At 52.8% G+C, this 13,386-nt stretch overlaps 1 protein-coding gene across 2 annotated transcripts in view; it reads left to right on the forward strand.

The window, feature by feature from the left end:
• The window catches only part of PCDH19 (protocadherin 19), a 69,723-nt gene extending 58,936 nt beyond the window's left edge, over positions 1 to 10,787 (forward strand). For both annotated transcript variants that reach the window (XM_062584406.1, XM_062584407.1), the window contains exon 5: positions 6,113 to 10,787. In XM_062584406.1, the coding sequence (XP_062440390.1) occupies positions 6,113 to 6,702 (590 nt within the window). In that variant the 3' untranslated portion in view covers positions 6,703 to 10,787. The remainder of the gene's footprint in view (positions 1 to 6,112) is intronic.
• The last annotated feature ends 2,599 nt before the right edge of the window (positions 10,788 to 13,386 follow it).

Raw genomic sequence — 13,386 nt, forward strand, 5'->3', positions numbered from 1 at the left:
TTTGTCTGGAACTAAGCTTTTCTTTGTTGCAATGAGAAAGGATTGAAACTGCTGTAAAATTTATTAGCTTCCAGGAAGATTTTGAAATGAATTTTTTAATGATCGTGCTGTTTGCTGTACCCAGAAGCAGTGTCATCATGATTACAGTATAATCATACGGTTGCCGAAGAAACGCCAAAATATGGAGATAATGCCATACTTTCATATGAGTATACTTATAGTAACGGATGGAGAAATCCAGGTGTGCTGACAAATACTGTCCTGCACAGGGCCTTCCGTGCAGATCTTCTCAAAAAAAAAAAAAAATGCAATAAATGGGGCTGGGGTGGCACTGCCTCCCCTTGGCTTGCTCCGTGTTTCAACCGCTGCAGCCCCTGGTAGTTTCTGGCTGCTCCTGACGCCGTGGGGAGCTGCTCTCAGCGCGTACCTACGTGTGGTTTTCTCGGCGTAGACGCTCCTACGGTCTGGGAGGGATGAAAGCCGCTCAGCCGAGTCTGGCGCTCGGTTGTGCGCTTCCCGCCTCGCGCGAGGCAAAATGCAAACGTGGAGGCTCAGCTGGGCACCAATTCTTCTAGTCCCACTTTCTTTCTTATTTTTCATTTTCAAGTGACTTCTCTGCTCCTTTTCCTTGCTCCCCATGTAATAGCACAAATGAGCTCTACTTACTCATCTCGGCAAACCTTCTCTGACATGCATTGGATTGAACCGAGCGTCTGTTTGAAAATGGAAACTCCAGGGACTATTGTCGTTGCCCAAATTGCACCTTAGATTGTGTAACGGCACATGTCATCTGGCCATTTATCAGGAATATTACATTCCCAGGCACTTGCACCTTGGTACGATTTAAACTTGTCTCTTTGGCCAGCACTGAGATTCCTCTGAAGATAATTCAATTGCTGTGAGAGCTGAATGGGCTGTCTTTTCAGACGGGTTTCAGGTTGCTGTAGCGTGAATTCAGGTGCAGAGACTTTGAACAGGAGAGTAAAAGCGTTTGTGCATCCGGGGTGTTGGTTAACCCTTGCTTTTAACTGCCAAAGGCCTGGATAATCCTGTAGCTCTGTTCCTCCAGTTTCTGCCCTCCAAGGGTGCTGTTTGCCTTGCTTGAGCATCCCCTTTTCCTCTGCTTGAGAGGCTCCCTGCTCGCAGCCTTTGGAGGCTAGATTGCCTCCCTCCTCCTGGTGCTTCCCTCCCTTCTCTCTCCTTCCCCTGCCAGGTGCGATTTTACTGGCGTGGTCTTCTGGGGTCTGGCATTTTGCAGCTCATCGGAGCCTGTCTGAAAGCTCGTGGAGACCATGGGGACCGTTTCGGCTCTGATCAGCCCCGGGGCTGGACTCTCTTTGGTAATTGATGGGCAGTTTGGGATAGATTCAGCGCCCGGCTCGGGCAGTGTTTTGCTAGCAGAGGGACTTCTTCTTTCCCCCCCCCCCCATCATGACTCACGAATGAAGCTGGCAGAGTGTTTTTATGGTAGGCTTTTGCAAACGTGGAGGGGCTCAGCTGGGTGGGTGCTGAGGGATGACCCTGCTCCAACGCTGCTTGTGCATCAACATCGCTCGTCCCTCGGATTGGTGCTGCAGCGGGCTCGTGCCTGGGAACTGGGGCAGCGCTGGGGCTGGGGCAGTTTCCAGTCAGGCCCTCTGCTTTTCCGCGTCTCTGCGCTCCCTGGCTCTGTTCCCGCGGGTGGCAGCGCGGGCTCTGTATCTGCGTGCCCCGAGCTGGGCATGGGGGTTGCTTCCACAGGGTCTCCCTGAGGCCGCTTGGCCGCCTGCTGCCTAGCTCGGGCCCTTGCAGGGCTCTGGCAGGCACTGGGCAAGGCTGGTTGGGGCTCGTTATTAGTTGTCTTTGCGATAGTCCCCTGAGGGGCAGGTAAAGAAGGTTGGAAATCTGGAGCTCAGCGTGGATTTTGCTTTTCTTGCTGAGGAGCATATGTATTCCAGAGGTGACCCTCTGTTTTTGGTTCTTTTTTTAAATTTGCTGTATGAGAGTTTACAGTTAACAATGATACATTTTTCCTGAAAAGTCTGACTCTCAAATAACTGCCTACCTGCTTGTGGTGAGGCTTCTGCCAGCACCTTGCTTTGGGGTCCTTGTGTGGATCCTTCCAGGGAAATCTTTCCAAGGTGCTCTGAACTGAATTTCTGGGTGTGTGCCAGGTGAAGAGACCAGATGACAACTGGATGTTGCCCTGTCCTGCTGCTGTGACCTTGTGCAGGACCTACCTGCTCACATATCTTGCACATTGGACTGCCTCACCATTGCCCCTGGGGCAGCCTCTGCCCCTAGAGGTCTGCGTGGGCAAGCTGTTGGTCAGCGTTTCTCCCCTACAGCCTGCCCGCAACACCGCCTGATGTGCAAGAGGACTCTCCTCCCAGTGTGCACGAGGTGTGCTAAGCTCTTTCTAAAGTCCGGCCCCTGTTCAGCAGGACTTGTAAAGCCCAGGACCATAGCACACCCCTTCCCCCAAGTTGCACTTGCTGGATGAGCTTCAGCATGCCATCCAGCTTGGTGCTTGCTAGCCTGGTGCATTAGGGAGAAGAGAAATCGGGATCTTCCGGAGGCTGCTCTGTGTCTGCTCTGTGACTCAGGACCTCGTGCACAGCAGAGCCAAAGCTGCTGGTGCTGCTCCCTGCTGCAGCGAGAAGTGCCCTGAACCCCTAATGCTTCCACTGCTTTCTCCTTTCCTTACCTTCCTGCCGGGCGCTGCCTGGTGATTACTTCACGCCACCTTGCTCAACCCTCCGCCACCCGAGGGTCCAGTGCGGATGTGGGAAGTTGCCTGTTTTGGCTGCCGGCCATTCGTCATGGAGAGCATGATGTGATTGTTATTACCTGGGCTTTGCTCCTTGCACTGAGAACATTTTTTAGTGCAGACAGTAACAGTCGTATTGACTGGGGCAGGTCTAGAGCTGTAAAAGAATTTCCTGTCGTCCTATTTCCGATTGTTTAAAAAAAATATGAAGAATGGTGCAATAAAGAATCCGTGAATGCGAATGAGTGTCCTGGGTGCCGTTGTGGCTGGGTGAGTCAGACCTAGCCGCAAAGGGCAGCGGAGAAGCAGGGCCCGGCGGCTGCGCGCCTGCGCAGTGCGGGGCCGGCGCGTGCCGTGGGGCCGCGGCCGCTCCTGGGCGCCGGCGCTCGCCCCGTGCTGGCCGGGCAGGACGTGAGAGAGCGGCCGGCGGGTCTGGAGCGCTGCGTCCTCCTGGCCTGCCAGAGGATTCAAAACCCCTTTGAGTTTGCCTCCTTTGGACCTGTGGTAGCAGAGGCGCGGTAGGGTGTGTGTGTGCATCAGCAGGGCGCACTTACGGCATAAAAATAGTATTTTACATCAATCCTGAGGCAGCAGGGTAGCGGGGAGGTAGTCGAGGATCTCCACTCTGACGCTGTTGAGCGCCCGCGTCGGTCCCGGAGGCTGCTGCCGGGGCAGGTGCTCTCACCTGTGGCCTGTCCGGGGAGCCCAGGGACGCGTCCCGGAGAGCAGGACACGTCTCCGCAGCGCGGAGCCGAGGCGGGGTGGGAGCGGGGAGGCAGAACGCGCCGCGGAGCTCTTTGCTGCCTGAGCTCCGTGGCTGGGTGGTGACTCCTGTCCCGCTGCCTGGCAGCAAAGCGTCTGTCGAACTGTTGCATTCCCTTTTTAAAATAAAAGATGGCATCAGTAGAGCTTACTGTAATGCTTTCCATCTCTTCATCAGCCCGTGTTTCATCTGTGATTTGTAGACGTGCATCTTGGTGCTCAGAGGGGTTCATTTCCCAAACACCTGGCCAAAAGTGCTTACTAAAACTGCCTTCAAAGCAAGGAGCCCTTTGGGTTTGAGAAAGGTCCACATGAGCTGTAATAATCAGTGAAGTCCTTGATCTGTTTTTAACCATGAAACGTGTCAGGTTGGAATAAAATAAATAGGTGGAGGCAAAAGAAAACCACAGGTACTCTGTCGAGATGGAGTGTGGTTTGCCTTTGCTGCCGGTGCTCGGTGTGGGGGCTGTGTGGATGGGGATGTGTGGAGTTCACCAGCCCTGGCAGGATTGCCTGGATTGGGAAGGAACAGCAGTTTCCCCCACGTGCTTACGTGTTGGACCAGACAGCCCAGGGTGTGTTGAGATCCCGTGTTTTATGTTTGCTAACAGACTGAAGTGATGTGTGCTCCAGCAAGGAGCCCAAGGTCACACAGCACAATAAATCAGTGTCTCATCGGGGATTAGAACCCAAGATATTTCTGTACCCCCTCTGGCCATTACCAAGTCCTTTGCTATCACAGCTAGACTGCACAACTTTGTATGCTTATAGCACCCTTTTGAAGTTAAGCTGTGGATAAATAGGCAGACAGCAACACTTTCTGGGCAATTTTTTTCCCCAAATGCTTTAAAGTAACCGAATGAAAGTATAAGAGCATTGGCTTTTAGATATTGGTGCAGGTTGTTCTGCATGTAAGGCTCAGAGCGTGGCTCTAGAACTGCTACAAAGAAGACTCCCGAAACCCAGACCTCCTGCGCAGCCACCCAGCACTGCGCTGCGTGCAACCGGGTGGCTGCTCTGATGTAGAGAAATAGCTTATGTTTTACCCATAGGTTTTCAATTAATTGGCTTCTTTTCCTTTAAAAAAAAATCTTTTTTTTTAAGGTCTGCCTTTTACTCGTTTATTCTCTGTGAGTGTTAAGCTGCTCATATTTTGGTGCATTGTGCTATGTGCTGAGAATTTTTATCAGCTGTCCTAGTGCTGGGATGTGGTGGAAATACCAATGTAGCTGAAAAGCTCAGGTTATATACACAGAGGTACAAAGCATCAAAATGAACTGTTTTCAAATGGACAGGAAGCAAACCAAGGCTGAGTCTGCACCTTTGCAAGGTTCAATCTGTCAAAGCGACAAGGACCGAATGCATTCTTTTATTGTTATTAGCATTAATTCTTAACACTGCTTTGCTACTTTACTGGTGTATAAATTACGGTAGGAATGAGTTACATCTTTGCGTATGAAAAGCTTGTGCTTTAGGAGGGTTTTACCGGGCTATCTGCAAATTACAAATTCTTATCGAATGGAGGAGAAGCTGAAGGCGTAAGCTGGGATTGAAAAGGAGCCGGGGGGGCGGGAGGTGATGGGTTGGGGGGAAGCCACGGTCCGGCGCTCCGCAAAGGCTGGGAAAGCTGCGACTCCCGGATTTGATTTCCGGCTTTGCCCTTGGCTGAGCCCGTCTGCCCGTCCATCTGTCCGCGACGGGGGATGACGCCCCCGAGCCCGCGAGGGACACCCCGACGGCGTGCGGCGCTGGGTGCCCACGGAGGAGGAGGAGGAGGAGGAGGAGGAGGAGGAGGAGGGCGCTCGGGGCGGCCGCTCAGAGGACGGGGGTGCGGGGGGGGGGCTGAGCCGCCGGACCCTCGGGCAGGGAGCAGCGGGTCCGGGGACGGCCCCGAGCTCCGAGCCAGGCGGCAGAGCCGGGATCTTTGTAACTCCGGGGGCGAATAAAGATCTAGGGCTGGAAGTGACACGTTTCATCTTCGGTGGAGCAGGCTGCGGCGGAGGTTCACGGAGCCGCTGCTGCGCCGCAGGGCTGGGCCGATTAGGCGAAAAGTAAAAACAGACGGAGGGAAAAGAAACTCCCCCTCCGTCCGCTCCCGTCCCCCCTCTCCGAAAACCCAGGCTTAAATGTCATGTCGCACCAAGTTTAACACGTGCTGGCTCTCGGCGCCGCTTACTAAACACAGAAAGCGCTGACGCCAAGCAGCCTGGCACAGGGGACAAACCTGTTTTAATTTATTTCCAATCGTAATTTGTTTCCCCTAGGTTTTCGGTCTGTCAGCAGCAGCAGCAAAAAGCAGATGACACACAACCTGTTGGAAATTGGACTCCAGTCTCTGCGATAGCAGAAAAATGGCAGTAAAAACCCCTCTTCCAAGCATTGCTTTAAAAATGATTGCTGTTTGCTGTAAAATCACTAATGTTTAGGTAGGAAGAGCGGGTAGCGCCTGCCTCTGCAAACCGAGCCCCCTCCGCGGGAGGCGGCGCGTGCCCGCCGCGGCGCTCCCGTCCCCGGCGCCCTGCCCCTCACCGGGGCCGCGGGGCTGCTTCCCGCCGAGGAGGGGTCGCCCGCTTGACGAGCCGTTGTGTTTTCTTCACGCAGATCAGAGCGAAGGATTTCATTGCAGGGAAGAGTGCCGCATCCTGGGCCACTCGGACCGGTGCTGGATGCCCCGCGCCGCCGTCCCCAGCCGCGCCAAGTCCCCCGAGCGCGGGAGGAACGTCATCGCGCTCTCCATAGAGGCCACCACTGTGGACACAGAGCCTTACGAAGACTGTAGCACAAAAAGGACTTTTGCGACGTTTGGCAAAGAAGGGAGCGAGCCCCTCGCCGACGAGCGGGCCGGCAACCCGAAAGGCAAAAGAACAGTGGATGCGCCCGTCTGCAGCCCCAAGGTGAACGGCGCGGTGCGCGAGGCCGGCAACGGCTGCGAGGCCGTGAGCCCCGTCACCTCGCCCTTGCACCTGAAGAGCCCCTTGTCCGGCAAACCCTCGGTATCGTACGGCGTCGTGCACTGCCCGGGCGGCCGCGACCCGGAGCCCTTCGCGAACACTGGCCCTTCCCGGCCCACGGAGGCAGAGCCCCGGGGGGCGGACAGCGAAAATACCGTGCATGAGATTAACCCACTTTTGCAAGAATGTAGAGAAAAAGACTCGCCAGGAGTGAAGAGACTAAAAGACATCGTCCTCTAAACAGCACCCTGGAAAGCAAGGAGAAACCACGCTCCTCCGAGCGCGTATCGTTTTTATCGCTTACCAATGGTTCACAGATTGCTGTATTTAAAAGCTTTCCCTAAATGTATTGTTTATAAATGAAGCTATTGTTAATGTGACAATCCCACTCGTTTCAACAGGCAGCAGGGGTGTTCAGCTGGAGCAAATTAGCTTGTTTTTTCGTTCACCTTGAGGGGGCAGGGGGCAGCGGGCAGAGCGAGACCCATTCGGTTGTCAGAAGGTATTACGTGTTTTGAATTTATATATTTTTATAGCTCAAAACTGATACAAATTTCCATTCTTGTAAAGAATTGAATTGCAAATTCCTTATTTGGACACCTTTAGTAAGCACCCTGGCCTCTCTGTAGTCCGGACAAAATAATGGCCTCTTCTTGTGTGCGGCTGTTTAAAATTACAGTTCAGTGGGTTTTAATATTTGCCCAGCACAAGGTTGTTTGTATTTTAAGATGTTGCTATTTTGCTATGGACACCCCTGCATTTAGGAATCCTTTTGCTGTCACCTGCTTATCTGTACTATTATTGTATTTGATATTGCAAATTACTGTATGTCTAGTGATGGCAAAAGGCTCTCAAGTATTTTTTTAAAAAAGAAAACACAGTAATCTTATTTAAATCTTGGGGAACCTGCAGTTTTCAGACCCAGTGGAGCAAGTGCTTTTTCCAGGCCCCACCATCCCCTGCAGCCTTCACCTGCTCTTGCAGGGCAGTGATAGGGCATTACAGGAAGTCGTTTGGGGGAAAATTCTGCCTGAACTGTCAGATGCACTGTGCTAAACTTTTCCAAGACCCATTTCTATTGCCTACTTTCAAGGCAACGCACGGAAAGTTTTTCCAGAAGTGTTTTTTACCTTCTCAATTTAGATATTCCCTATCTCTAGTCATTTCAAAGTGATGAAATTATTTAAGAGATCCAAATTACCTTCTCAATTAGACATACACTTCCAAGTCAGCATTTCTCAATCAGGATTATGCTAAGTACATGCATGTATGTATGTTCTCATGGCACGGATTTTAGTGATCTGATTTTTTTTTATCCCTGCATCATAAATAAATACAGAACAAGCAATAGCAATGTTAATTTAGGGGCAGACAGGTGATATGTAACAACACTACTAATTCAGTTAATGTGCCTTCTTAATGGAGAAAAAGTTAAAGCAATTCATTACTTTTTTTCTCATAATTAAAGACTTTTTTGTGAGGGTGCAAATTTACTTATATAAAATTGATTTAAAAAATTGAGCTACTTTAATAGCCGTTTGTAGAAGGGAGAGAGAGAGAAGAGAAGAGTCTCAGAGCTCTCTCTTCTCTTGCAGTGATAATTCCTCAGTGAGGTAAGAGTATGGTAGGAGGATTTCAGTTAGTGTATTATTATTATTATTATTATTAACTCTTTACTTGACAGATTTCATAGAATTTAAAATTGACTATGGAAGGGAAAATATTTAGCTCTTGCCAATGTTTGCTGTACCAGCAAGTGGAAATTAGTGGCTTCTAGAGAAATAGTCTTTCTAGGTCTACACATCATGATAAAGTATTTTTTACTTTGATTTATTTAAATTAAAAATGTCAACAAGAAAAAAAAACTCCAGTCATTATTATCCTCAAAGTCAAATAAGCTCAAATAACTTGTTTCCTTAGGGCAAACTGGTCCTGCCTGAACTTGTAGCTGTTCTGAGCCAGGTCCTCGGTCAGCAGGTTATCAGGGCCGCTTGATAGCGCTGCGGATAGGAGAAGATCCTGCAAGGAAAGCTCTTGTCATGAAATTAGTGATACTTGCCTCTCCGGTGCTGATCACTGCCTCGTTCAGATTGACTCCCGTGAATTAACGTGACGCCGGGAACCCCTCCTAAGGCAGGCCAGGGCCGCCCCCTTCGCTCCGAAGCCTGGAGCGCGTTTTTCTGGGCTTTCTGTCCTGCTGGTGTTTCCTGCCAGGGTGCTGTACGGCTGCAATGGGCTTTTCCCCCCCCCCTTTTTTTTTTTCCTCCCCAGACAGATGTATTACTATACCGCAAGCGGCAGAAGGACACGGCTGGCTAGGTGCTTTTAAAGGGACTGGATTTTCGGCAGCTCTCAGGCTGGGTTTCTCCTGGTCCTGCCCGGTTTTGCCCTCGCCGGTTGGCTTTACTCCGGAAAACGTAACGTATGCGTTTGCTGGGGGGAAGACGTTTGCTCAGCGCCCTCAGCTTTTACCCCCGCAGCGAAGCCCCGTGGGCGCCAGGCGGTTTGCAGAAGCGGGGCCGGCCTTGCGCAGCCGCCAGGCCTGGCGGGACGGGCGATGGGCACGGCTCCCCCGGCGCCCGGGAAAGCGCCAGCCCTTCATTTCGCCTGAGCGTTGTCCTCTGCCGATGGCGCTGCTGCCACCAGCCGTGGTGGTTGGGATGAGAAATAGATGCTAACTGAAAAGGGAGGAGGAGGAGGAAAAAAAAAAAAAAAAAAGAAAGAAACATTTCTCTAATTTACCCAGAGGAAACATTGCTTGCCACTCTGAATAAAAGCACAGCCGAGAAAGAACGTGAAATAATTCTGTATTAAAAGGGGGCATTAAAGAGGTCAGTAAGCCCTTATGCCTCCCAGACAATCGTTTAAACAGCAGTTTTGCCTGGCCTGACCCGTGCCGCAGCCAGGAGGGCGGCGCGGCGAGGAGGCACGGCCGCGGCACGGCGGCGCGGCGCGGAGCGAGGCCGGGAGCAGAGCCGGAGAAGGGCCCCTCGCTTCGGAATATTTTGCTGTTTCTGTCACTGCCCCTCTCTGTCATTTGAGATGAGTTCAGGGCTCCTGGGCGAACCGCAGTCTCTCTCACTCTGTTTTTTTCTCTCTCTTCATAGTTGCATCAAAACCGGCCATGCAAAAACGTAAAGGCTGCAGGGTAGGCGCTTGGTGCGGTTTAAGATACAGTTAACGTAATCTTTAATAATCCAGACCTGTCCTCTGATTTGGTTCAGGAAAATCACTTGTATCCGTTGGTTTCCTTCGGGGGAAAACTTGCTGTGCTCCGCTGCCTGTCCGCAGGAGGAGCAGGCGCGCGGTGCCCGGGGCCGAGTCCGGGGCGTCGGATCTGGGCTGGCGCGGGGCGAGGGCGGCCTGGCGCGCGGCGCGATGTCCCCGAGCGCTCGGCGCGTTGTCCTGGGGCGGTTGGTGCGGTTCCCTGTTTTATTGTGAAGCTGGAGGTGGCCTGTGGATCACGCGTTGTGCAGAAGTGAGTTACTTTTTTTTCTTTTTTTTCTTTTTTTGAAGAAGAAGATAGGAAACAAGTTGCTTTTGTGAAGAACACACTGTCTGATTAATATGTTGAAATTATTCTTGGGGGAAAAGAAAAAAAATTCTAATTATGAATGGAAACACATTTGTCTGTCATTGGGGAAAATTGATGACCTTGTTGCTACAGCTGCTTTTGCAGCTATAGGTAATCTTTTATCCAACTTGTGAGTTGCAGTTACCTTCGGGGAAAAACCCAGACAAGTCCACCGCAATTGCGGGCGAGATGGACTCGCTATTGGCATCAGCTGATGTTCAGCTGATCGAAGCTGGGATATAATCTTTAAACTCAAAGAGCTGGCCTAACGCAAACCGGTTCTCAGCTGCAAATCCCTCCTTGCACTCTTCCTGTGCTAAAGGCGTTAGCTGTAAAGGTGTCACTCCTTACAAGCTCCCGTAACAGGAAAACGAGCCTGGTGACGCCGTTACTGTTTGCCTGTCAAACCAAGGCAGGGTTTCAGTGGGACTTAAGTGCGGTACGTTTCATCATGGTGTCTCCGTTGCTGATTATATGAAGAATAAATTGTTGTATATGCTGATATGTATGTTATGTACATTTTCACAGTGATTGAATCATTGTAAACAACAAAATGGAAAAAAAAAAGAATCACCATTCTGTCTATTTTATGAAGATGATAAAGCAGCTTTATTAAATTATTACGATTCTGTTTCAAAATGGTGTACCTGCCACGTTGGGTTTTTTTTCATCGGATGAGAACCTTGTTTTCCACCTCAATGTGATTTTCTTTGCTTTGAGCATCTAATGCATTTTAGTATTAAAAGACAATTATTGAATAAAATGGAAAATAAGTGTTTGGTTAAATACGGCTAAGCGGGTTTGCTTCGATGGGCTCGCGGTGCCGGTCCTGCCGAAACCAGGGCAAAGCGAGGGCTGCGGGCGCTCGGCCGGCCGCGGGTCTGTGGCACGAGCGGGCGAGGACGCGGAGCCCCCAGCCGCCCCGCCGGCGGGGGCTCTCCAGGCGGCTCCGCGGAGCCGGAGGGACGCAGTGAATTCAGGCGCAAAGCAGCTGCCTGGCCAAGGTTCAGGGCTGGTTCGGAGACGCAGATCTCTTCTCTGTTTCTTCTGGACATTATGTTATATTTGATGTTCAACTAGAATTTCTAAATACAGCCAAATAAGATTAACAAGCAATGAATTATCATATACTTTGACGACTAAGTCCGCAAAGATGGGAACAACTAAATTGGAGGGATCAAAGGCATGAAAGCATAGTGCAAAAAAAAAAAAACAACATATATATATATATATATATATATATATATATATATATATATATAAAAAATCTGTTTGAAATGTAGCTTTACAAATGCAGAGAGTATTCCCAGAAGGGAAAGGAGGGGATGAGGGCCCCACTCCTGTGCTTCTGGTGCTCCCCAGGTGCTGCTGGCTCTTCTGCGGGCGTTCGCGTGCGCGGCGCTAGCAAGGTGCCAGGCGCTGGCCCCGGCCTGCCAGCGTGCCCGGCTTTTTATTTTCAGTTTTGAGGAGTTTTTTGGTTTTCGGGGCTTTTTTCTTCTTTGCAGCGGGGCGGAGGCAGCGGGCAGGCGCGCTGGCCAGGGCGCAGGGCCCCCTCGGGCTCTGGGAGGGAGGTGGTGGGAAGCCGCCCCGGAGGCGCGTTGGCTCCGGTGGCATCGCGGCGGGCGCGTGGGATGCCGGGGGTGGCAGCACGGGGGACCCCTTAGCAGAGGTGCTAAGCGCCCGTGACTAAGCGCCCAGTCCTCGCCGGCCGGGCTGCAGAAGGGCTCCCGGGGCTGAACCTGCCCTCGCTCCCTGCGGCGGCGGTGGGGCAGAGGCACCGGGCGGCGGCCCGGCGCGTCGCCCCGGCCGTGCCAACGCTTGCCCCGGCCTGAAACGCGAGTCAAACTTCACCAGCAGCCCTGGTGGGACTTCCACTTGTTTAACTTGCCTCTGTTTTTTTTGCTTTGTTTTTGTTGTCCCTCTTCTGAAAGTGATGCAACCCGACGTCCCCGAGGAGCCCTCGGGGAAGCAAACACGGGCAGGTGTACAATTACAGCGCGCACCTCGGCCGCGCGCCTCCCTGGCTCCCCGCTGCCCGCCGCGGCGAGGCGGCTGGAGCAGGAAGGGTGCCCTTCGGGGCGGGTGCTGCGCTTCAGGGCGCGATGCTTGGTGCGGGTCTGGGGATGCCTCGTTGGAAGCGCCGGGGTCACGCAACCGAGCAGGAGCCTTGGGGGGGCCCTTCTGCACCGGCTGAATGCAATGTGCCCTTGTGGCCAAGAAGGCCAGTGGTCTCCTGGGGTGCATTAGGAAGAGTGTTGCCAGCAGGTCGAGGGAGGTGATCCTGCCTCTCTACTCAGCCCTGGTGAGGACTCGTCTCGAGCACTGCGTCCAGTTCTGGGCTCCCCAGGACAAGAGAGACATGGAGCTACTGGAGAGAGTCCAGCGTAGGGCTACGAGGATGATCAGAGGGCTGGAGCACCTGCCCTGTGAGGAACGGCTGCGAGAGCTGGGCCTCTTCAGCCTGGGGAAGAGAAGACTGAGGGGGGGATCTTATCAATGTGTACAAGTACCTGAAGGGAGGGTGTCAAGGGGACGGGACAAACTCTTTTCAGTTGTCCCATGTGACAGGACAAGAGGCAATGGGCAGAAACTGAAGCACAGGAAGTTCTGCCTGACCGTGAGGGGGAATTTCTTCCCTGTGAGAGTGACGGAGCCCTGGACCAGGTTGCCCAGGGAGGCTGTGGAGCCTCCTTCTCTGGAGATCTTCAAGGCCCACCTGGATGCAGCCCTGTCTAACATGCTGTAGGTGACCCTGGTGAGCAGGGAGGTTGGACTAGATGATCTCCTGAGGTCCCTTCCAACCTCAACCATTCTGTGCAGCTGTGAAGGTGATGAATTGTCTTCCAAGGCCAAAATAAGAAGGAATTACGATAATAAAGCCTCTGAGAAGGATGCACAGCACCACAGTTTCCAGCTTGCAGGGCAGGAGGGATGGGGGTTGCCTGGCAACACCGCCGGCACCGCAGGAGCCCGGTGCCGCTGGCTGCGGAGCCGCCGGAAAGGTGCAGCGATCCCGGGAGCATTTTTCTGCCCCTCGCACCACACTCGCTGCCACACCATTCCTCCTCTGGCTGCACAGCTTCTCGCTGCTGGCCCTCTGCCCCCGGGGCAGGAGGTCTCCCTCCGGCCTCTCCATGGGGCTGGCCCCCTTCGCCCGGCCCGGCCCTCCTCACTGGGGCTGAGCCAAGCCATCTTCCCCACTCCAGCCCCGGCCTCTGCCCTGCTGGCACTGCGGCTGCTCCGTGCTCGCCCTAGCTCTCCCTCTCTGCCCCCGTCCTGCCCGCGGCTCTTCTGCCCCCCCAAGATCGGTGCATCGCCCAGTGTCACCCTTGCACTGGTGACGGGTCCGT

The sequence above is a fragment of the Rhea pennata genome, chromosome 11, assembly GCF_028389875.1.
Source record: "Rhea pennata isolate bPtePen1 chromosome 11, bPtePen1.pri, whole genome shotgun sequence".
Lineage (NCBI taxonomy): Eukaryota > Metazoa > Chordata > Aves > Rheiformes > Rheidae > Rhea > Rhea pennata.